A 24,835-nucleotide genomic window follows, 5' to 3' on the forward strand; every position below is an offset into this window, starting at 1 on the left:
TTAAGAAACTGCAAGGGTAAAAAGACCCTCATGGCAGTTATACACAGAGTGAGTTTGCTGAATGCCCAAGAGATGGCTTTTCAGAGCAGTTTGTTGTTAAGCCTACCGGGGATCAGCTATACTGGATTGGGTGTTATGTAAGGAACTGGAGCTGATTAGGGAGCTTGAGGTAAAAGAACCCTTAGGAACCAGTGATCACAATATGATTCAGTTCATCTTGAAATTTGATAGGGAGAAAGTAAAGTTTGATGTAGCAGTATTTCAGTGGAGTAAAGGAAATTACAGTGTAATCAGTGAGGGGTTGGCCAAAGTAAATTGGAAGGAGCTGCTGGCAGGATATCAGCAGAGCAGCAATGGCGTGTGTTTCTGGGGAAAATAAGGTAGGTGCAGGACATGTGTATTCCAAAAGTGAAGAAATATTCTAATGGCAAAATAGTACAACCATGGCTGACAAGGGAAGTCAAAGCTAATGTAAAACCTGAAGAGGGGGCATACAACAAAGCAAAAATTAGTTTAAAGATAGATTAGGGAGATTTATAAACCTACAGAGAGCAAAAGTCAAAACAAAGCAAAAATTAATTTGAAGATAGAGGATTCTTTGCGGAATTCTCTGCAGAATTTTATAAATAATTTTCCTCACTACTTTCATCTGAGTTATTTTAGTTCTATCAGATTCATTTAAGCATGGTACAAACGTTTGTAAATCACCACCATCATTTAATGAGGCATGTATTATTCTTTTAACTAAAAAAGGTAAATATCGAACAGAGTGTTCCTTGTATTGGCCGATTTATTTATTAAATGTCGATGTTAAAATTTTGGCCAAAGTTTTGGCCCAGAGATTGGCCAAAACTTCTATTATTTCAGATGACCAAACCGGTTTTATTAAAAATCTTCTTCTCTTTTTTAATATATGGTGTTTATTTCATATTTTATATTCACCCTCAATTGGGACTCCTGGATGTGTTATTTCTCTTGATGCGGAGAAAGCGTTTGACCGTGTAGAGTGGAATTACCTTTTTGCGGTTTTAGAAAAATTTGATCTCGGGTCAAAGATTTATTTCATGGATTAAATTATTATACCTATGTCACACTGCTTTTGTTTTACTAACTCTCAGCAATCCCAGTCTTTTAGCCCTAAATATGGTACCCATCAAGGATGCCCTTAAGTCCCTTCCTTTTTGATTTGTCTATGGAGCCACTGGTGACTGCATTTCAAAGTTATCCTGAATTGACAGGGATTTGGAGGGGGAAGTGTTGAGCATAAAGTTTCTCTTTATGACGACAATCTATTACTTTTTCTATCAAATCCGTCCATTTCCTTACCCCCAATGTTTTCACTTCTTGATCAATTCAGCCAGCTTTCTGGCTATAAACTCAATCTACGCAAGAGTGAACTCTTTCCAATTAATAAAGAAGCACAAGCATTAGTATTTCGTGACCTCCCTTTTAAAGTAGTTAATAATCAATTCACTTCCCTTGGTATTACAGTAACAAGGAATTTCAAGGATCTTTTTCATGAAAATTTTGCTTATCTTTTGAACTCTACAAAACAGAGTTTGACACAATGGTCACCCTTATCTATGTCTCTGGTAGGTCGAGTTAATGTTATTAACATGTATATCCTTCCTACATTTTTATACTTATTTCAATCTATTCCAATTTTGATTTCTAAATCTTTTTTTGACTACTTAGAGTCTATTATTTTGTCCTATCTATGGAAGGGCAAATGCTCTAGACTTATTAAAGCTTACCTCCAAAAATCTAAAAAAGAAGGCGGTATGGTTTTACCTAACTTCCGTTTATACTATTGGGCAGCTAACATTCGCTGTCTTACTTTTTGGTCCTTTTTTTATAACCAGTCTGATTGTCCTAAATGGGCGGCAATGGAGTTGAACTTCACTAAAGATCTCTCTATTCCTGAACTTCTTGGATCTGCACTCCTTTGTCACTTGCCTAGACTAATTGTTAATCTTCTTATTAGACATACTCTAAGAATATGGGCCCAGTTTAGAAAATTTAATGGTCTTCATGGTTTAGTCTACTTAATGCCTACTTCTTTAGATAGCTTCCAATTAGACATTTCATTAATCCTTTATTATCCAATTTCCCTGCGATGCCCGAGAAGAACGTTGTGGACCTGTTTCTTTCTATTATTCCATGGGCAAAGGCTTAATATCTTTTATTCATGATAAATTAGTGAGCCTAATTAGTAAGCCTTTGATAAAATTAGAACTGCTTGGGAGCATGATCTAAATATTTCTTTATCTGATGTGGTTTGGGACTCAATTCTGAAGTCAGTGAATTCAACCTCTGTATTTGCTCACCAATGCCTTTTACAGTTTAAAGGTTGTACATAGTGCTCACATGACCAAATCTAAATTGTCCAGATTTTACCCTGACATTAGTCCTGTTTGTGATAAGTGCAAAGATGGTGAGGCTTCATATGGTATCCATATGTACTGGGCCTGTCCTAGTCTAGAGAAATTCTAGAGAGAAGTTTTCTTAACCTTATCCCATATTCATAATTGCCACTTAGAACCTAAACCCCTGATTGCTGATTTTGGTACCTTGGATGAGGCAGATATACATTTGAGTCTGACTAAACATCGAACATTATCTTTTGCCTCTCTTTTGGCCAGATGCTTAATTCTTCTTAGGTGGAGAGATGTTGCCCCACCCACCCATGCTCAATGGCTTAATGATATTATGTCCTGTGTAGACCTTGAAAAAATCCACTATTCATTTCTCAACTTGGACATAAAGTTTCAAAAGGCATGGGGACCTTTTCTTGAATACCTTCACAACTCCTCTTTAAATTAAGTCAATTTCCTTTAATACCTTACTTTCAGCTTTTTTCTCTCTCTGTAAGTTCTGTGGTTTTATTTTTGTTTGAAATTTCATTTTAGTTTTGGTAGTAGGCATTATTATTCTCTGTTTTTATTTATATTTACAGTTTGGGGGGTTTGAATGCTCTGATTAATTTTTTTTTACATCTTGTAATGGTTGGCCTGGAGTTTTTCTTTCTGTGGGAGGGTGATGAAGATACTAACTTGATACAATTTTATTCTGGGTGCTTTTTCCTTACTGTTCTGAGCTATATAATTGATATGTTTATTTTGGATTGTATTAATCTTCATTTTGCTGTTGGGTTTTTGCTTCTAGTGTTTGTAGAAAAGCAAAAAAAATCAATTAAAAAAAGAAGATAGAGGATTAGGAAGTTTTATAAATCTACAGAGAGCAACTAAAAGAATCATTAGAAGGGAAAAGATGAAACATGAAAGTGAGCTAGCAAATAATATTAATGTGGATAGTTAAAGCTTTTTCCAATATGTAAAAAATAAAAGGGAAATGAGAGTGGATATAGGACCGCTAGAAAATATTGCAGGAGAAATAATAACGGGATAAGGAGGAGCTGATGAACTAAGTGAGTATTTTGCATCCGTCTTCACTGTGGAAGACACTAGCAGTGTGCCAGATGTTGTAGGTGTGAAGGAAGAGAAGTGGATACAGTTACTATTACAAGAGAGAAGGAGCTCAAAAAGCTGAAAGACCTAAATGAACACAAATCACCTGGACGAGAGGAACTGCACCATAAGATTCTGGAAGAGGTAGCATTAGAGATTGTGTTGGCATTAGAAATGATCTTTCCAAAATCATTGGACTCTGGCATAGTGCCAGAGGACTGGAAAATTACAAATGTCACTCCACTCTTTCAGAAAGGAGGAAGGCAGTAGAAAGGAAATTATAGACCAGTTAGCCTGACCTCAGTAGTTGGGAAGATGTTAGAGTCAATTGATAAGGATAAGGTACTGGAGTACTTGGTGACACAGGACAAGATAGGACAAAGTCAGCATGATTTCATTCAGGGAAAATCCTACTAGATGAACCTGTTGAAATTCTTTGAGGAGATGTTAGATTCAATTGTTAAGGATGAAGTTAAGAAGTACTTGGTGACACAGAACAAGATAGGACAAAGTCAGCATGGTTACTAAAGGGAAAATCTTGCCTGATAAATACGTTGGAATTCTTTGAGGAGATTACAAGAAAGATAGATAAAGGGGATGCAGTCGATTTTGGACTTTGACAAGGTGCCACACACGAGGCTGCTTACCAAGTTAAGAGTCCATGGTATTACAGTAATCTTACTGTATTGGCATTGGCTGATGGTAGGAGGCAGTGAGTGGGAATAAAAGGATTCTTTTCTGGTTAGCTGCCAGTGACTACTGGTGTTCTGCAGTGGTCGGTGTTGGGATTACTTCTTTCTATGCAGTATACAAATGATTTAGATGATAGAATACATGGTTTTCTTGCCAAGTTTTCAGATGATACCAAGATTGGTGGAGGGGCAGGTCGTGTTGAGGAAACAGGAAGTCTGCAGGAGGACTTTGAAAGATGAGGAGAATGGGCAAGACAGTGGCAAATGAAATACAATGTTGGAAAATGCATAGCCATGCACTTAGGTAGAAGAAGCAAATGTGCAGGCTACTTTCTAAATGGGGAGAAAATGCAAACATTTGAGCTGCAAAGGGACTTGAGAGTCCTTGTGCAAGAACACCCTAAAGGTTGATGCAGGTAGAGTCAATGATGAGGAAGGCAAATGCCATGTTAGCATTCACTTCAAGAGGCCTAGAATACGAGAACAGGGATGTGATGCTGAAATTTTATAAAACGCTGGGTGAGGACTCACCTTGAGTCTTGTGGCAGTTTTGGGCTCCCCATCTAAGAAATGATGTGCTGACATTGGAGACGATTCAGAGGAGGTTCACAAGGATGATTCTGGAGATGAAGGGGTTATCATACATGGAATATTTGATAGCTCTGGGTCTGTACTCGCTGGAATTTAGGATGAGGGGGGATCTCATTGAACCTTTCAAATGTTGAAAAGCCTGGACAGAGTAGATGTGGAAAGAATATTTCCTATGGTGAGGGAGTCCAGGACAAGAGGGCACAGCTTCGGGTTAGAAGTGCAACCAATTTAAAAAGAGATGCAGAGAATTTTCCTTAGCCAGAGGGTACTGAATTTGTGGAATTTATTGCTACAGGCAGTTGAGGAAGCCAAGTCATTTGGTGTATTTAAGGCAGAGCTTTGAGAGGTTCCTGATTGGACATGGCAACAAAGGTTACAGGGAGAAAGCCGGGGAGTGGGCTGAGGAGGGGGAAAGGGATCAGCCATAATTAACTGGCAAAGCAAACTCAATGGGCCAAAGGACCTAATTCTGCTCCTGTGTGTTATGGTCTTATGGACACAGCTTCGGAATACAGGGGTGTCATTTTAGAACAGAGATGAGGAGGAATTTCTTTAGCCAGAGAGTGGAGAATCTGTGGAATCCTTTGCCACAGGCAGCTGTGGAGGCCAAGTCTTTATGTATATTTAAGGCAGTGGTTGGCAGAGAGACACAGCACCTGGTCATTTGTAGGAGGGGTGGACTTCCTCGCCGCCACGTCATTTTCCACCTCAAACCGGGCGTAGAAGTTATTCAGCGCACTTGGGAGGGAGGCATCACTTGCACAGTCAGGTGATGTTGTCTTGTAATTGGTGATGTCCTGGATGCCCTTCCACATGCGCTGCGCGTCGCCACTGTCCTGGAAGTGACTGTGGATTAGCTGGGCATGTGCACGCTTTGCCTCTCTGATGGCTTGGGACAGTTTGGCCCTTTCTGTTAGAATTGCCTTGTCGCCTGCTCTGAAGGCAGAGTCGTGGGACCTCAGCAGCTCACGCACCTCTGCGGTAATCCATGGCTTCTGGTTGGCACGTGTAGTGATGGTCTTGGACGGAGTAACATCATCAATGCACTTGCTGATGTAGCTGGTCACTGATGCTGTGTACTCCTCTAAGTTGGTAGAGTCGCCATCAGTTGCAGCCTCCCTGAACATGTGCCAGTCAGTGTACTCAAAGCAGTCTTGAAGAGCAGAGATGGCTCCTGCTGGCCCGGTTTTCACTTGCTTCTGAACTGGTCTGAAGCGCCTGATGAGCGGTCTGTATGCTGGGACTGTTCGACCCCTCGTCACTTTCCTCCGACCTCCACGTCCTTGCACCTGGGACCACCATGGTGGTCGACCGAGCAGTGCAGCGCACGTCCACCTTCCTCAGCGTCTTCTTCCCGACTCCCCTGAAAAGACTGCGAAAACCCCCAAGCTTCGAGCCCCACAAGACAAAATAACATTCCCCCATTGGTTAACAAATGAATAATCCTTAATTTAGGTGCTTTTTTGTTAAATTCTCTTCCTTTGTAGCATATTGTCATTGTATGCTTAATTTTGCACTGTATCAATGTTCCTTATTGTGATTTGTGGTTTTTCATTTTGTAAAATGTATAGAAAAAACTAATATAAATTTTTTTTTTAAAAAATTTTAAAAATGAATACAATCCCGATATCAGCAAGTCTAAATCGAAAGAACTGCGAGAGAAAGCACTTATCATACAAAGAAGCATTCCTTCTCTTAACAAAGAAGCCATTTTGATTAACATACACAGTACATTGTACATGTATAAGTATCTTATATATTTACATTTACTGTGTTTTTATTATTTTTGTGTTCTTCATCTAATTGAGTTTTTATTTGTTTACATATCATTTTGTTCTCCTCTACGCTCGTGTACTGGAAATGACATTAAACAATCTGGTACTTGAAAGATATTAACACGGATTGAAGATTGGCTGACTGGCACAGAATGGGAATGAGGATCTTTTGTGGCTGGCTGCCAGTGACTGGTGTTGTTTCCCAGGGGTCAGTGCCAGGTCTGCTACTTTTCACATTATACAGTAATGCTTTGGGTGATGAAATTGATGGCTTCGTGGCCAAATCTGCAGTCGATACAAAGAAAGTTAGATGCTCACAGATGTTTAAAGAAAGCTAGATGTTCACACATAGAGTGGTGGGTGCGTGGAATGTATTGCCAGTGACGATGGTGCAGGAGGACACAATAAAATCTTTTAAGGGTCTCTTAGATAGGTACATGCAGCTTAGAAAAAATAGAAGGCTATGCACTAGGGAAATTCTGGGCAGTTTCCAGAGTAGGTTACATGGTCGGCACAACATTGTGAGTCGAAGGGCCTGTAATATGCTATAGATTTCTATGTTTCTACGTTTTTATGTATTAAATTTTATGTCTTTATTATTTACATCCTTCATATACATGAGGAGTAAAAAATCTTTACATTACATCTCTGTCTATATGTGCAATGTGCAATTTATTATAAATAGTATGCGCCACAGAACAGTCAATATAACATAGAAATACAGTTGTGTCAGCAAGAATCAATTGTCACTGAATTACTACACGGTGAAGCCTCTTCCAGGGATACCCACCTTGAATAAGATTAAATCTTCCAAGAAGGTTTTTAGCCCCAAACATCGACTGTGCTCTTATCTGTAGATGCTGCTAGGCTTGTTGAGTTCCTCCAGCATTTTGTGGAGATTCTCTGCAGATTTTCTGCATCTGCAGATTTTCTCTTGTTTACAATATGTTTGAGTTCAGCTTGAAATTTGATAAGCAGAAAGTCAAGATTGACTAGTAGTTTTTCAGTGGAGTAATGGAAATTACATTGGTATGAGAGAGGAGTTGGCCAAAGTAAATAAGAAGGAGGTGCTGGCAGGGATGACAGCAGACAAGCAATGGCTTGAGTTTCTGGGGAATATTTGGAATTTAAGATAGATGTATTCCAAAAAAGAAATTCTCAAATGGCAAAATAATACGACCATGGCTGACAAGGGAAGTCAAAGTTAATGTAAAAGCCAAAAAGAAGGCCATTCAACAAAGCAAAAATTAGTGCAAAGACAGAGGATTGGGAAACTTTTAAAACCCTACAGAAAGCTACTTAAAGAATCATTAGAAAGGAAAATATGACATCTAAAAGCACGGTAGTAAACAATATCAAAGTGGATACTAAACGCATTTTCAAATTTGCGAAAAATAAAAGCGAGGTGAGAGTGGACATAGGACCACCAGAAAATAAGGCCGGATAAATAATAACGGTGGACACTCTGGAAGACACTACAGGGTGCCGGAAATTGACGGGTGTGAGGGAAGAGAAGTGAGTGCGGTTACTATTACAAGGGAGAAGGTGCTCAAAAAGCTCAAAGACCTAAAGGTACACAAGTCACCCAGATCAAATAAACTGTACTGTAGAGTTCTGAGAAAGGTAGTGGTAGAGATTGTGCAGGCATTAGTAATGATCTTTCAAAAAATTATTGGACTCTGGCATGGTGGCAGAAGACTGAAAAAATGCAAATATCACTCCACTCTTTAAGGAAGGAGGAAGGCAGCAGAAAGGAAATTATAGACCAATTAGCCTGACCTCAGTGGTTTGGAAGATGTTGCAGTCAATTGTTCAGGATTTGGTTATAGAGTATTTGGTGACACAGGACAAGATAGGACCAAGTCAGCATGGTTTCCTTCAGGGAAAATCGTGCCTGACGAACCTGTTGGAATTCTTTCAGGAGATTACAAGTAGGATTGATAAAAGGGATGCAGTTGTATTGTTGAATATTTGGACTTACAGAAGGCCTTTGACAAGGTGTCACAAATGAAGCTGTTTGCGAAGTTAGGAGCCCATGGTATTACAGGAAGGTTACTGGCATGCTTCATGTATTTGGCTGATTGGTAGGAGACAGTGAGTGGGAATAAAAGCATCCTTTTCTAGTTGGCTGCCAGTCACTTGTGGTGCTCCACAGGGGTTGGTGTTGGGACTGCTTCTTTTTATGCTATATATCAATGATTTAGATGATGGAATAGATGAATTTGTTGCCAAGTTTGCAGATGATATGAAGATCAGTAGAGGGACAAGTAGTGTTCAGGAAACAGGTAGGCTGAAGAAGGGAAATGGGCAAGAAAGTGGCAAATGAAATACAATGTTGCTCAGAGATAGTGTCACTGCTGCAGAAAAGGAAGAAGTCATGGAGGGGTTGTCTATGGAGTCTCTGTGGGTGGAAGTTAGGAATAGGAAAGGTTCAATAACTCTACTGGGTGTTTTTAACAGACCACCCAATAGTAACAGGGACATCGAGGAGCAGATAGGGAGACAGATTCTGGAAAGGAGTAATAATAACAGGGTTGTTGTGGTGGGAGATTTTAGTTTCCCAAATATTGATTGGCATCTCCCTAGAGTGAGTGTTTTAGATGGGGTGGAGTTTGTTAGGTGTGTTCAGGAAGTTTTCGTGACACAATATGTAGATAAGCCTACAAGAGGAGAGGCTGTACTTGATCTGGAATTGGGAAAATAACTTGGTCAGGTGAAAGGTCTCTCAGTGGGAGAACATTTTGGAGATAGTGATCACAATTCTATCTCCTTTATGATAGCATTGGAGAGGGATAGGAACAGACAAGTTAGGGGACCTTTTAATTGGAGTAAGGGGAAATATGAGGCTATCAGGCAGGAAGCTGGAAGCATAAATTGGAAACAGATATTCTCAGGGAAACGTACAGAAGAAATGTGGCAAATGTTCAGGAGATACAGATGTCTCCTCCTTTACAAAGGTACAGCTTTCCTATGAAACCTTTCTTAAGCCAAAATGGCGTAAAGCGAAGAACCGTTAATTTATATGGGAAAAATTTTCTTAAAAGTGAAAATCGTCTTTGTAATGCAAAAACAGGTGACTAATGAAGGTCTTTTGTAAAAGTGAAGTGGTGTGAAGTAAACATTTGTAAAGCAGGGACACCTGTATTTGTGTGGGGTTCTATGTAGATACGTTCTACACAGGATATAAGGTACAGGAAAAGGATGGTAAGGTACAGGAAATGTGGTATACAAAGGCTGTTGTAAATCTAGTCAAGAAGAAAAGAAGAGCTTATGAAAGGTTCAAAAAAGTTGGTAATGATAGAGATCTAGAAGATTATAAGGCTAGCAGGAAGGAGCTTATGAATGAAATTAGGAGAGCCAGAAGGGCCAATGAGAAGGCCTTAGTGGACAGGATTAAGGAAACCCCCAAGGTATTCTACAACTATGAAGAACAAGAGGATAAGACATGAGAGAATAGGACCAATCAAATGTGACAGTGGAAAAGTGTGTATGGAACCGGAGGAGATGGAAAAGGTACTTAATGAATATTTTGCTTTAGTATTCACTATGGAAAAGGATCTTGGCGATTGTAGGGATGACTTGCAGCGGACCTGAGCATGTAGATATTAAGGAAGATAATGTGCTGGAGCTTTTGGAAAGCATCAAGTTGGATAAGTCACCGGGACCGGACAGGATGTACCCCAGGCTACTGTGGGAAATGAGGGAGGAGATTGCTGAGCCTCTGGCAATGATCTTTGCATCATCAACGAGGATGGGAGAGCTTCCAGAGGATTGAAGGGTTGCAGATTTTGTTCCCTTATTCAAGAAAGGGAGTAGAGATAGTGCAAGAAATTATAGACCAGTGAGTCTTACTGCAGTGGTTGTTAAGTTGATGGAAAAGATCCTGAGATACAGGATTAATGAACATTTGGAGAGGCATAATATGATTAGGAATAGTAAACATGGCTTTGTCAAAGGCAGGTCATGCCTTACAAGCCTGATTGGATTTTTTGAGGAGCCTGGACTGACACCTTGCGCTATTGTCCTGTTTATTATTTATTGTAATGTCTGCACTGTTTCGTGCACTTTACGCAGTCCTGTGTAGGTCTGTAGTCTAGTGTAGCTTTCTCTGTGTTGTTTTTTTTTACGTTGTTCAGTCAAGTTTTTGTACTGTGTCATGTAACACCATGGTCCTGAAAAACATTGTCTCATTTTTACTATGTACTGTACCAGCAGTTATGGTCGAAATGACAATAAAAGTGACTTCTTTTTTTTTCTTTTTTTAAAAATTTTATTTAATTGCATTTTTAAATGATTACAAGTGTAGAAAAAAAAAGTATGTGACCCTTCCCCCCTCCCCTTAATCCCTCCCCCCTAACTTCCCTATATAAAAAAAATTAAGAAAGAAAGAAAAGAAAGAAAGAAAGAGTGCCTGGTTGTTGGAAGGTCTCCACATGCTCCATGGAGTTCTTAATAACTTTAGTATATATATTTATTTCTTTCCCCAAGTAACCATTAATTTTCTCTTCAGAGCACCTATATATTTAGTCCTGTCTTTTGTAAATAAGGGCCCCAGATTTTCAAAAATGTTTCATATTTATCTCTTAAGTTATAAGTAATTTTTTCTAATGGAATACAGCCATAGATTTCTTTTTTCCAACAATCTATACTTAAATATGTATCTGATTTCCAAGTAATTGCAATAGCCTTTTTGGCTACAGCCAGCGCAATTTTTATAAATTCTTTCTGATATTTATTAAGTTTGAGTTTCGGTTTTGTCCCTTCAATATCACCTAGTAAAAGTAATATTGGATTATGAGGAAGTTTTATTCCCGTAATTTGTTCCAATAAAAGTCTTAAATTTGTCCAAAAAGGTTGAATTTTAGAACAAGACCATGTAGAATGTAAAAATGTACCAGTTTCTTGTTTACATCGGAAACACTGATCAGATAAACTTGGATTTAATTTATTTATTTTTTGTGGTGTAATATATAATTGATGTAAAAAGTTATATTGCACTAATCTTAACCGAACATTTATTGTATTTGTCATACTATCAAGACACAGTCTTGACCAATTTGTTTCTTCAATTTTAATATTCAAATCACTTCCCCATTTTTGTCTTGACTTATGGACTCCTTGTTTAGTTGCCTGTTTTTGAATCAAATTATACATACAGGATATAAATTTTTTAATATTTCCTTTTTGAATTAAAATTTCTATTTCTTTAGATTTCGGCAATAACATTGTTTGACCTAATTTTTCTCTTATATAAGCCCTTAATTGAAAGTAACAAAATAAAGTGTTATTTGATACTTTATATTTATTCTTTAATTGATCGAATGACATTAATATACCTCCTTCAAAACAATCTCCTATGTATTTAATCCCTTGTTGAAACCAATTATATAAAAGTTGATTATATTAAAACTGATAGTTTTTCTGGAAGAGGGAAAAAATTTTTTTTCCGATTATCGAGATGCGGAGGTGTTCGCACAAAAACTTCCATCTATTCGCTAATTAAACGTAGAGACTTATAAATGTAATGGTTAAAGACGAAGACAGAGACAGCGAATGGAATTGATGGACGTTTAAGGATGATACAAGGGAGAAAAGTAAAATTTTAGAAATGTTAATTGAGAAGAATATGTTTTTTTTTTCCTTTTCTTATATATACACTTTTTACGTTGCGGGGGGGATGGGGAGCTTTGAATCGGTTACTACGGGATCCACGTGTGTAATCATGGCGATTGCCATGACCCGTACAACAGAGGGGGGTAATGTTGTGTTTTTTTTCTTTCACAACATTAGTAGGGGGGTATTTTGTTTTTTTCCTTATACTCTATTTTTCTTTTACTTTTTTGCCTGGATGATTGGTGGGGACACACATAGCAACATGGAGACTTCTAAAAGGATTTCCCAAGATACCATGAAAGTTGAAAGATTAGGTATTATTATAGATTGGAGTAACATAATTAAAAATAATGACTAACTTATTGAATTTTTTAAGTTTTAATGTTAATGGGCTTAATGGACCAGTAAAAAGAAAAAGAATTTTAACATATATTAAAAAAATGAAAATAGACATAGCTTTCTTACAAGAAACTCATTTAACGGACATAGAACACCAGAAATTAAAAAGAGACTGGGTTGGAAATGTTATTGCAGCTTCATTTAATTCAAAGGTGAGAGGAGTTGCAATATTGGTTAATAAAAACTTACCAATTAAAATACAAAATGTATTAATTGACTCGGCAGGAAGATATTTAATTATACATTGTCAAATTTTTTCAGAACTATGGACACTTATGAATATTTATGCACCAAATGAAAACGATGTAAAATTTATACAGGAGGTCTTTTTGAATTTGGCTAACGCACATGATAAAATATTAATAGGTGGAGATTTTAATTTTTGTCTAGATCCAGTTTTAGATAGATCAATAAAGGCTACTACAAAATCAAAAGTAGTAAAACTAACTCTATCATTGATGAAAGATCTAAATTTGATTGATATATGGAGAAGAATCAATCCAAAAGAAAGAGATTATTCATTTTATTCAAATAGACATAAAACATATTCAAGGATAGATTTTTTCTTATTATCAACGAGTATTCAAGATAGAGTGAAAAATGTGGAATATAAAGCAAGAATATTGTCTGATCACTCTCCTTTAATAATGACAATGATTATGATAGATAAAGAGGAATCAATTTATAGATGGAGATTTAACTCAATTTTACTAAAACGACAGGATTTTTGTGATTTTATGAAAAAACAGATTCAGTTCTTTTTAGATACAAATTTACATTCAGTTGATGATAAATTCATACTGTGGGAAACAATGAAGGCATATTTGAGAGGTCAGATAATAAGTTATACTTCTAAAATTAAGAAGGAATATATGATAGAAATAGATCAATTGGAAAAAGAGATTATAAAATTAGAAAAAGAATCTCAAAGAAATATGACAGAAGAAAAACAAAGACAACTTATCAATAAGAAGTTAAAATATAATACACTCCAGACATACCGAACAGAAAAAGCAATTATGAGAACTAAACAGAGATATTATGAACTAGGTGAAAGATCACATAAGGTCCTTGCATGGCAGTTAAAAACAGATCAGGTTTCCAAAACAATAAATACAATCCGAACAAAAGTGAATAAGGTTACTTATAAGCCTCTAGAAATTAATGAGGCTTTTAAGAACTTTTATTCTGAGTTGTATAAATCAGAATCAAAAAATGATGATGTTAAGATAGAAAGATTTTTAGCACAAATAACTCTTCCAAAATTAGATATGGAAGAACAGAAGGGATTAGGTATGCCTTTTACAGTGAAGGAAGTTGAAGAAGCTCTAGGATCACTTCAAAGTAATAAATCCCCAGGAGAAGATGGTTTTCCGCCTGAATTTTATAAAAAGTTTAAAGATTTATTAATTTCTCCCTTTATGGAGTTAATACATCAAGCGGAAAGAACGCATAGACTTCCAGAATCTTTTTCAACAGCTGTTTTAATAGTATTGCCAAAAAAAGATAGAGACCTTTTAAAACCAGCATCATATAGACCTATTTCTTTATTAAATACTGATTATAAAATAATAGCAAAAATCTTATCTAATAGATTATCTAAATGCTTACCAAAATTAGTGCATATGGATCAAACAGGATTTATTAAAAATAGACAATCGGCAGATAATGTAACCCGGTTAATTAGTATAATCCATTTAGCGCAAAAGAGGGAGGAAATGAGTGTGGCAGTTGCTCTAGATGCAGAAAAAGCATTTGATAGATTGGAATGGGATTTTTTATTCAAGGTATTGGAAAAATATGGATTAGGAACACCATTTATAAGATGGATTAAAACCTTAAATACTAATCCCAAAGCTAAAGTAGTGACAAATGGTCAAATTTCGACACCATTTCAGTTAACAAGATCAACTAGGCAAGGTTGTCCATTATCACCTGCTTTGTTTGTGTTGGCAATAGAGCCATTAGCTGAATTAATTAGAATGGACCCAGATATTAAGGGTTTTAGAGTTAATCAGGAAGAATATAAGATTAATTTATTTGCTGATGATGTTCTACTTTATTTAACAGATCCATTACATTCATTAGGTAAATTATCTTATAGACTAGAAGAATATGGGAAAATATCAGGTTATAAAGTAAATTGGGATAAAAGCGAAATTTTACCTCTTACTAATGGAGACTATAGTCAATGTCGATTAATAACTCAATTTAGATGGCCGGCAAATGGTATAAAATATTTAGGTATAAGAATTGACAATGACACAAAAAACTTATATAAATTAAACTATTTACCACTTTTGAAAGAATTTCAGGAGGATCTTGATAAATGGATGGCATTACCAATAACATTAGTAGGTAGAGTAAATACTATAAAAATGAATATATTCCCTAGATTACAATATTTATTTCAATCATTACCAATACAATTACCCCAGAAGTTTTTTCAAGAGATAAACAAATATGTGAGGAAGTTTCTCTGGAAAGGTAAGATGTCAAGAATATCGTTGGAAAAATTGACATGGAAATTTGATCTAGGAGGGTTACAACTTCCAAATTTCAAGAATTATTATAAAGCAAATCAACTTAGATTTATTGCATCTTTTTTTGAGAAAGATAAACTGGCATGGATTAGAATAGAACTAGACAAAATAGGAGAAAACGTACCAGAAGATTTTATATATAAATGGGAATCTAAATGGATACGGGAAAAGAAAGAATCTCCTATATTAAAACATTTGATTGATTTATGGAATAAGATAAGTGTTGATGATGAGACAAAAAAATCTTTATTAGCAAAGAGATCTTTAATTCAAAATAGACTTATTCCTTTTACAATGGACAATAAAAGTGAGTTGACTTGAAATGGCTAGCAGAAGAGGGCATAGTTTTAAGGTGCTTGGAAGTAGCACAGAGGAGATGTCAGGGGTACGTTTTTTAAACAGAGAGTGGTGAGTGCATGGAATGGGTGCTGGCAGCAATGGAGGAGGTGGAAATGATAGGGTGTTTTTAGAGATTGCTATTTGGATGGATGGAGCTTAGAAAAATAGAGTTCTATGGGTAACCCTAGGTAATTTCTAAAGTAAGTACATGTTCGGCACAGCTTTGTGGACCGAAGGACCTGTATTGTGCTGTAGGTTTTCTATGTTTCTATGTTGGAAAATGCATGGTCATGTACCTTGGTAGAAGAAATAGATGTTTAAGGCCAGATTATTGAGTGTATTTAAGACAGCTTGATAGGTTCTTGATTGGCCACAACATCAAAGGTTACATGGAGAAGACCGGGGACTGCGGCTGAGGAGGGGGAGAAAAAGGATCTACCATGAAACAATGTTGGAAAATGCATGGTCATTCACTTTGGCAGAAGAAATAAATGTGCAGGGTATTTTCTAAATTGGGAGAAAATCCAAAAATATGAGATACAATGCGATTTGGGAGACCTTGTGCCGTAGACCCAAATGGCCCAATTCTTCTTCTATGTCTTACCTCTAGCCAGCTAGTGAAGTTGATGTTATCATTTGTTAAGGTACTCACTTGATACCAATTCCATAACCAGACTAAACTGTATTTAAAAATTACTATTGCATAATCTTAACACTCTGGATCATTTATGGAACTTTAACCTATAACTTTTATCCAATGCAAGGGTCACTACATAATTGAGTAATGTATTAACTGCTTACTGGTACCATTAATTGTGTACAATTCTGAGAAAATTGATGGTTATTTCAGCAACTGTGCTATTAAAAAGTCAGCTCTCCCAATGTTTACTTCAAATACAGTGTTCATTACTGATCATTTTCATCCAATGCCAGTGTCACTAGATAAGGTTACTTCCAACAATGTGCGGTGCAGGTAAGTAAGTTTGATGTCTTATCTGATTTTGCATTTACATCCTGTTCTCATATACTATAAAGAAAACTTTGGGTATTATGGCTTTCTTTAATCTCTTATCATAATAGCAGCACTACTTTAATCCTACCTCCATTGAAAGATTTATTGAATAATTTATTAACTGCCTATCCCTCCCTCTCTGTAAATTAAACCAATTATAGCAATTGTCCATAATTCTGAGATAAATTGTGCTTATTTCAGCAACGACCCTTTTAATAAGTCAACTCCTTCCATGTTTAAGACCATAAGGTATAGGAGTAGAATTAGGCCATTTGGCCCATTGAGTCTGCTCCACCATTTCATCATGGCTGATGATTATTCCTCTCAGCCCCAATTTCCTGCCTTCTCCCCATATCCTTCATGCCCTGACCAGTGAAGAATCTATCAACCTCTGCCTTAAATATATATAAAGAATTGGTATTCACAGCTGCTTGTGACAACAAATTCCACAGATTCACCACTTTCTGGCTAAAGAAATTCCTCCTCGAGGGATTCCAGTGATGTCATGGTCCAGAATGGCAGCTTAAGTCAATAGCTCCTCCAGAAAAATGAAATAAATGTGCGGACTATTTTCTAAACGGGGAGAGAATCCAAAACACTGAGATGCAAAAGGCCTTGGGAGTCCTTGTGCAGAACACAAGGACTTTATACCTGGATCTCTAATATCTCTTTTCAGGTCCTCTTTGCTTTTACTGGAAACACCAACAAGCCTAGTTTTTACGAATTTTGAACGAATCATTGGTTGAGCTGAATGGCCTTTTCTTTATTTTGTGTGAAGCAAATCTGATCTGATCAAGGCTTCTGTCATAGCACAGGAACAGGACCTTAGACTTCACAGGTCTGCACTGACCATGGGGCCAGTTAACTAATCCTCTTTTCTTGTACTCTATCCCTCTGGTCTCTGGCTTATTCCTGTATCAGTCTAATTGCCTCTTAAGCATTGCTATTGTATCTGCTTCCACTACCTCCTCTGGAAGCACATTCCAGGCAACTACCACTCTGTTTATAAAAACCCTCACCCTCAAATCTCCTTTCAACTTTCCTACACCTTATGTTAAAGCTTACAAATTGACATTTCCATTCTCCAGATTAGGATCAGTCTATCTACCCTATCTATGCGTCTTATGGTTTTTTAAACTTCTATCACATCAACCTGAAAACTCTGACATTTCAGAGTAAACATTTCAAGTTTGTCCAGATAACATTCTGGTGAAATTCTTCTTCACCCTTTCCAAAGCCTCCATATCATTTGTTGTCACAACCAAAAGTATTTGTAGTATTCCCTTTTAAGATTTCTATCTCTTTTGCATCATAAAGGCACTTGCATTATCTTGTGAACAAAAATCACTGTTTCTCTATCTTACATATCATCCCCAGAACTGGTTTGATATTATCTCTCTGCACCTGTGTAGGTATTTGGCCAACTAGCAGTGGCACCAGGGACTTCCTGCTAATTTCAAAAGATCGGTGACGACAGCATGTCAGTGGCCAAACAAGATATTCCTAAGGTTAGTAGGATATAGTTTCCCGACCTTTAAAAGCACAAAGCATTTGACCAGCAAATGACTGGAAGACTTCAGATGGATGATCCTTGCTTAGAGAAAAGATAAGGCTGAGATGGGGCCCAAGGATTCCTAGCAGGGATGAGGTGAGCATTCGTCTTCTCAAACGCCTGTATGGATTGAGAACTATGACTGTTTTTCAGGAGGCTCAGCTAATCTAATTAATTAATTTTACCAATTTCGGTCAGGTGTCGAACGCAAGTCTACACCCCAGTATGGTGTGGGAAAGGGGGTGCACCATATTTGGGATGAAGCCTATGAAGAAGTGTAGGTGGACACTACTCATCTCAGTGGCATGGTATGGAACACTGAGAATTCCTGCTTCCATTTGCTGCTGAGTACCCTCGACTTGTTCAAACGCTGAGCTCAGAACCGCATCTGGGGACGGTCACTCTCCATTCACATTTTGATCAACTGTTGCAAGAACACTACAATGAAAGTAACCTTTAACAAACCAGGACCCACGTCAGCTTCAGTGAGACTAGAAACACCACAGGTGAGAAAGTCAGTAGACCACGTGGTCCTGCTAGTAGCATCATAGTAGCTTGTCAACATAATGGGAGCCCACAAGCCGCACAATAGGCCGATCTATCATCAGGCTGGGTTGAACTGGGGAAGCTATGGAAAGGTTCAGTACCTTTACCCAATGAACTACCAGGAGAGACATAGACCAGGTGGGCCCAAGTGCAGAGGAGAACATAGACGGTTGCATAATCGATCTTTAAGACCATAAGACACAAGAGCAGAATTAGGCCATTTGGCCCATCGAGTCTGCCTCGCCATTTAATCATAGCTGATCCTTTATCTCTCCTCCTCAATGCCATTTCCCCGCCTTCTCCCCGTAACCTTTGATGCCATGTCCAGTCAAGAACCTATCAATCTCTGCCTTAAATACACCCAACAACCTGGCCTCCGCAGCTGCACGTGGCAACAAATTCCACAAATTCACCACCTTCTGGCCAAGAAATTTCTTTGCATCTCTGTTTTGAATGGATGTGCCTCTCTATCCTGAGGCTGTGTCCTCTTGTCCTAGACTCTCCCACCATGGGAAACATCCTTTCCACATCTACTCTGTCTAGTCCTTTCAACATTTGAAAGGTTTCAATGTGATCACCCCTCATCCTTCTAAATTCCAGCGAGTACAGACCCAGAGCCATCAAACAATCCTCGTATCCTAGAATCATCCTCTGGACCCTCTCCAATGCCAGCACATCTCTTCCAAGATGAGGAGCCCAAAACTGTTCACAGTACTCAAGTGAGGCCTCACCAGTGCCTTATAAAGCCTCAGCATCACATCCCTGTTCTTGTATTCTAGACCTCTTGAAATGAATGCTAACGTTGCATTTGCCTTCCTCACCACTGACTCAAACTGCAAGTTCACCTTTAGGGTGTTCTGCACAAGGACTCCCAAAGCCCTTTGCATCTCAGATTTTTGGATTTACTCCCCATTTAGAAAATAGTCCACACATTTATTTCTACTACCAAAGGGCATGACCCTACATTGTCCAACGTTATATTTTATTTGCCACTTTCTTGTCCATTCTCCTAGTCTGTCTATGTCCTTCTGCATCCTGCCTGTTTCCTCAACACTATCTGCCCCTCCACAAATCTTTGTATCATCTGCAAACTTGGCAAAAAAAGCCTTCTACATCATTCTAACTGGCTGCTGTGAAGTGCCCTATTGTGGATGAGCAATGGTAGGAGAATGCCAGGTTGGTGTGAGGCAGTGAACAGGCATCAGGAAGAATTTTACCAAATAAGTGGGAGGAATTTGATCAAGAGGAATGCTCTAAAAGCTGGCAGAGTCAATGGGCCAAAAGGCCAAATTCTGTGTCAGTAAAGGTTATGAAATACAGAAACTCTGATAATCTGCCTATAGGAGCTCTCCAGGTTGCACAAGATCTGACGATGCAAATTCCCCCATAATTTTTAAAGCCTTTGTCAGAGCAGCTATGTTAGTTGCAGAAATCCAAACATCTTCAGGAGTTATGGAAGTACTAATACATTCAAAAGGCAACAAGTCTTATTTTAAAAAAAAACTATTTTCATGCAAGTTCCCTACAGTAATTAATCAGATGCATTATCTTTAAGAATTTAGCTTCTGGCTTACAATGGGAGGCAACTTAATAGATTTACATTGTAAACTAACAAGGCTAGCTCTTCTATTGATACTTATAAAATCCTTCATCAAATAATATCACCTCCATTGAATCCAGTAGATGGTGGCATGCACTGTCACAGCGGCCTCTCTGGATCCAGTCAAAGGTGTAATTGTTCATCCTGTCTTTTTTTTCCAATCGCAAGACTCTTTCCTGGTAAGTTCCTGGATTGAATGGAGCCTGACGTTACAAATCATGTTGTTGCCCGGACTTGTCGAGTATTGTCATGGCAAAGGAGTGTGCGGTCCAGCAAATAGTGAAAATTATTAACTTGGACATTTTTATTGTGATAGAAACATAGAAATCCTACAGCACAATACAGGCCCTTTGACCCAAAAAGTTGTGCTGAAAATGTCCCTACCTTAGGAATTACTAGGGTTACCCATAGCCCTCTATTTTACTAAGCTCTATGTACCTATCCAAAAGTCTCTTAAAAGATCCTATTGTTTCTGCCTCCACCACCGTTGATGGCAGCCCATTCCACGCACTCACCACTCTGAGTAAAAAACTTACCCCTGACATTCCTCTGTACCTATTCCCCAGCACCTTAAACCTGTGTCCTCTTTCGGCAACCATTTCAGCCCTGGGGAAAAGCCTCTGACTATCCATATGGTCAATGCCTCTCATTATCTTATACACCTCTATCAGGTCACCTCTCATCCTCCGTCGCACCAAGGAGAAAAGGCGGAGTTCATTCAACCTCTTTTCATAAGGCATGCTCCCCAATCCAGGCAACATCCTTGTAAATCTAATCTGCTCCCTTTCTATGGCTTCCACATTCTTCCTGTAGTGAGGTGACCAGAACTGAGCATAGTACTCCAAGTGGGGTCTGACCAGGGTCCTATATAGCTGCAACATTACCTCTTCTGATCACAAGACCCCATTGGACATTGTGTTGTCAATGAGCCAGTGAACTGGGATTTGGAGTGTTCTACATTGCCAGTGTTCATTGATAACACAGTCAGCAGCGGAACAACATTGCTTCAGTTGTTGCACAAAGCAGGTCCTCTTGTCCCAGTCTCAACTGCAGCAATTGTCCGGAGGAGAAGACACCGAAGGTGATGTAGGAGGGAGCATTGTTCTCCAGTGTTCACTGAGTGGAAGGCAAGCTAGACTGCCTTCATCTGTGGCTGCACTAGTGCATAATGAGCTTGTTTTTGCAGAAACGTGGCTCAAAGGCAACATACCATGCTCAATCAATCTACACATCATCAGGCTGAAGTTACGTTATTTTTGTTGACACTCCTTTTCTGCTGACGTAACTGTCTGACCTGTGTGTAACTGTTGGCTGTGTTTCATTTGGCTATATTCATCTGTATGGTTGAATGATAGTGAAGCATAAAATTGAACTACTGTAAAGCCATCAATATTAATCAATGGATTTGAGACATTCTGACTGTGTACCATTGTAACTGCTCAAGGAAGACAAAAAAATGGTCATGTTAATCAACCTGATTAACATTGTTCATTTTTGACTTTTGGAAAAATTGGTTTATGGATATTCTCAGGAAAAGAACACTTATGTAATCCCTTTTTGACGCACCAAGCCCCTATTTCTCTCACTTATTTTAAACTTACCTGATTTATTGAAAATTGATTATAATAGTGTAAAATCTCCATACAAATGTGCAACATTTAGTTGTCCAGAAAATAAGCTAATAACACTGAAGTACCAGGTGTGCTGAATTATTGGGGTTTTGCTGCAATGTGAGAATTGTTAGAGCTTGGAATCTTCGGAGCAGCAGCTGACTTATTTACCTCAGCATACCCAACCTCAGTGCTCACGTGACCATAGTAGTTCTGCGGCTGTTCCAGACTAACCACTGGTTAATGGTAACTTGAATACATTGATGAAATGGGATTTAACAATTGTAACATTAGCAATGTAATTGAATGTCGGGGGGGGGGGGTAGATTATCTCCAAATGGAAATAGTCATAGGTTGGCACTTACCATATATAACTTGAGGAAACTAAATGATAAAGGCTCCAGGATTCCACTGTGAGAAATGCCCCTCTTTATTCAGCTCTAACCTTGTGAGATAGTTAATTCAATGCCTCCCTTTGGAGTTATGTTGTTTAAAATGTCTATTCAATTTTCAAAAAAATTATCATCAGGATTGTGACTTAACAAGTTAAATACATTTTAGTTAGGTCTTAAAATGTTTGATATTGGCAACCATATCAAGGCTGGCCCTCTGTGTGCTTTGGATGTGGAAAACAAGATTATGCTGGAATATTGTGCTCATGGTCCACCAATCCAATTCAGAAGTCTTTCAAGCCAGCATTTGTATTATATTTCAAATAAATTGAATGAAATTAAAGGAGGGAAAGATACAGTTATTGGCATTACCATATGTGCCCATTTCAACACTTTCCCAGTGGGAGTCTACATCAGAAGGCTGCAGTACATCCAGAGATTGATTCTGCAGCTGCTCAGCAGGAATCCAGATACAGTGATTGTTATACAGACTGGGAATGCACGGGAAGCTAACCAAGATTACATTCTTAACTACAATGACTGGTTCTCTTATCAACTCGATGTATTGATGAGAAGAATATTTGCACACATGAATGTTGCATTTGTGGATGTGTGGGAAACGACCATAGCCCACTACCTGCCCCATAACATACACCCTCCACAAATTATTATAAAGAATGAAATAGATGTGTTTCTTTCATATGTGTGCCCTTCTGAAAAGGAATAAAGGTATTTGTTTACCATGCACAGCAAAATCTACATAATGACATTGGAAATCTTAGATTTGTCTGTCTAAAACTGGTGCAATTTGAACCATAGAACCATAGAACACTACAGCACAGAAAACAGGCCATTCAGCCCTTCTAGTCTGTGCCAAAACTTTATTCCGCTAGTCCCATTGACCTGCACCCAGTCCATAACCCTCCAGACTTCTCCCATCCATGGATCTATCCAATTTATTCTTAAAACTTAAGAGTGAGCCCGCATTTAGCATGTCAGATGGCAGCTCGTTCCACATTCCCACCACTCTCTGAGTGAAGAAGTTCTCCCTAATGTTCCCCCTAAACCTTTCCTGTTTCACCCTAAAGCCGTGTCCTCTCATATTTCTCTCTCCTAATCTAAGTCAAAAGAGCCTACTCCCATTTACTCTGTCTATACCCCTCATAATTTTGTAAACCTCTATCAAATCCATGCTCATTCTTCTACACTCCAAGGAATAAAATCCTAACCTGTTCAATCTTTCCCTGTAACTCAACTCCTGAAGACCTGGCAACATCCTAGTAAATCTTCTCTGCAGTCTTTCAATCTTACTGATATCCTTCCTATAGTTAGGTGGCCAGAACTGTACACAATACTCTAAATTTGGCCTCACCAATGTCTTATACAACCTCACCATAACAACCCAACTCCTATACTCAATACTTTAATTTATGAATGCCAGGATGCCAAAAGCCTTCTTTACAACCCTGTCTACCTGTGACACCACTTTCGGGGAATTATGTATCTGAACTCCCAGATCCTTTTGTTCCTTCACACTCCTCAGTGCCCTACCATTTACTGTGTATGTCCTACCTTGATTTGTCCTTCCAAAGTGAAGCACCTCACACTTGTCTGCATTAAATTCCACCTGCCATTTTCTGGCCCATTTTTCCAGTTGGTCCAGATCCCACTGCAAGCTTTGAAAGCCTTCCTCGCTGTCCACAACACCTCCAATCTTAGTGTCAACAGCAAACTTGCTGATCCAATTTACATTATCATCCAGATCATCGATATAGACAACAAACAACAATGGTCCCAGCACAGATCCATGAGGCACACCACTAGTCGCAGGCCTCCAGTCTGAGAAGCAATCCTCCACTACCACTCTCTGTCTTCTCCCACACAGACAATTTCAAATCCAATTTACAACCTCTCCATGGGTACCTAGTGTCTGAACTTTCTAAACTAACCTCCCATGTGGGACCTTGTCAAAGGCCTTACTAAAGTCCATGTACAAAACATCCACAGCCTTTCCTTCATCTACTTTCTTGGTAACCTCTTCCAAAAACTCTAAAAGATTCGTTAAACACAATCTACCACACACAAAGCAATGCTGACGATCCTTAGTGAGCCCTTGGCTATCCAAATACTTGTATATTCAAACTCTCAGAACACCTTCCAATAATTTACCTACTACTGATGTCAGGCTCATTGGCTGGTAATTACCTGGTTTACTTTTGGAGCCTTTTTTAAAAAACGGAACAACATAAGCTACCCTCCAATCCCCCGACACTGCACCTGTGGCTAAGGACATTTTAAATATTTCTGCCAGGGCCCCTGCAATTTCTACACTTGTCTCTGTCAAGATCCATGGAAATATCATGTCAGGCCTGGGGGATTTATCTAACTTTATTCCCTGTAAGGCAGCAAGCACCTCCTCCTCTTTAATCTCTGTATGTTCCATGACACTACTGCTGGTTTCCCTTCCTTCCATATATGCTACGTCAGTTTCCTGAGTAAATAGTGATGTAAAATAACTGTTTAAGATCTCCCCCATCTCATGAGGCTCCACACATAGACGATCACTCTGATCTTCTAGGCGACCAATTTTGTCCCTTACTATCCTTTTACTCTTAATATACTTGTAGAAACCTTTTGGGTTTACCTTCACATTATCTGCCAAAGCAACCTCATGTCTCCCTTTTGCCTTCCTGATTTCCTTCTT

General features: G+C 38.4%; 1 protein-coding gene across 1 annotated transcript; it reads left to right on the forward strand.

The window, feature by feature from the left end:
• The first annotated feature begins 22,312 nt into the window (after window positions 1–22,312).
• Window positions 22,313–22,858, forward strand: LOC140727198 (NXPE family member 3-like). The gene has a single exon (XM_073044466.1). The coding sequence runs from the start codon at window positions 22,313–22,315 to the stop codon at window positions 22,856–22,858; it is 546 nt and encodes a 181-aa protein (XP_072900567.1).
• The last annotated feature ends 1,977 nt before the right edge of the window (window positions 22,859–24,835 follow it).

This window comes from Hemitrygon akajei, chromosome 5, assembly GCF_048418815.1.
Source record: "Hemitrygon akajei chromosome 5, sHemAka1.3, whole genome shotgun sequence".
Taxonomy (NCBI): domain Eukaryota; kingdom Metazoa; phylum Chordata; class Chondrichthyes; order Myliobatiformes; family Dasyatidae; genus Hemitrygon; species Hemitrygon akajei.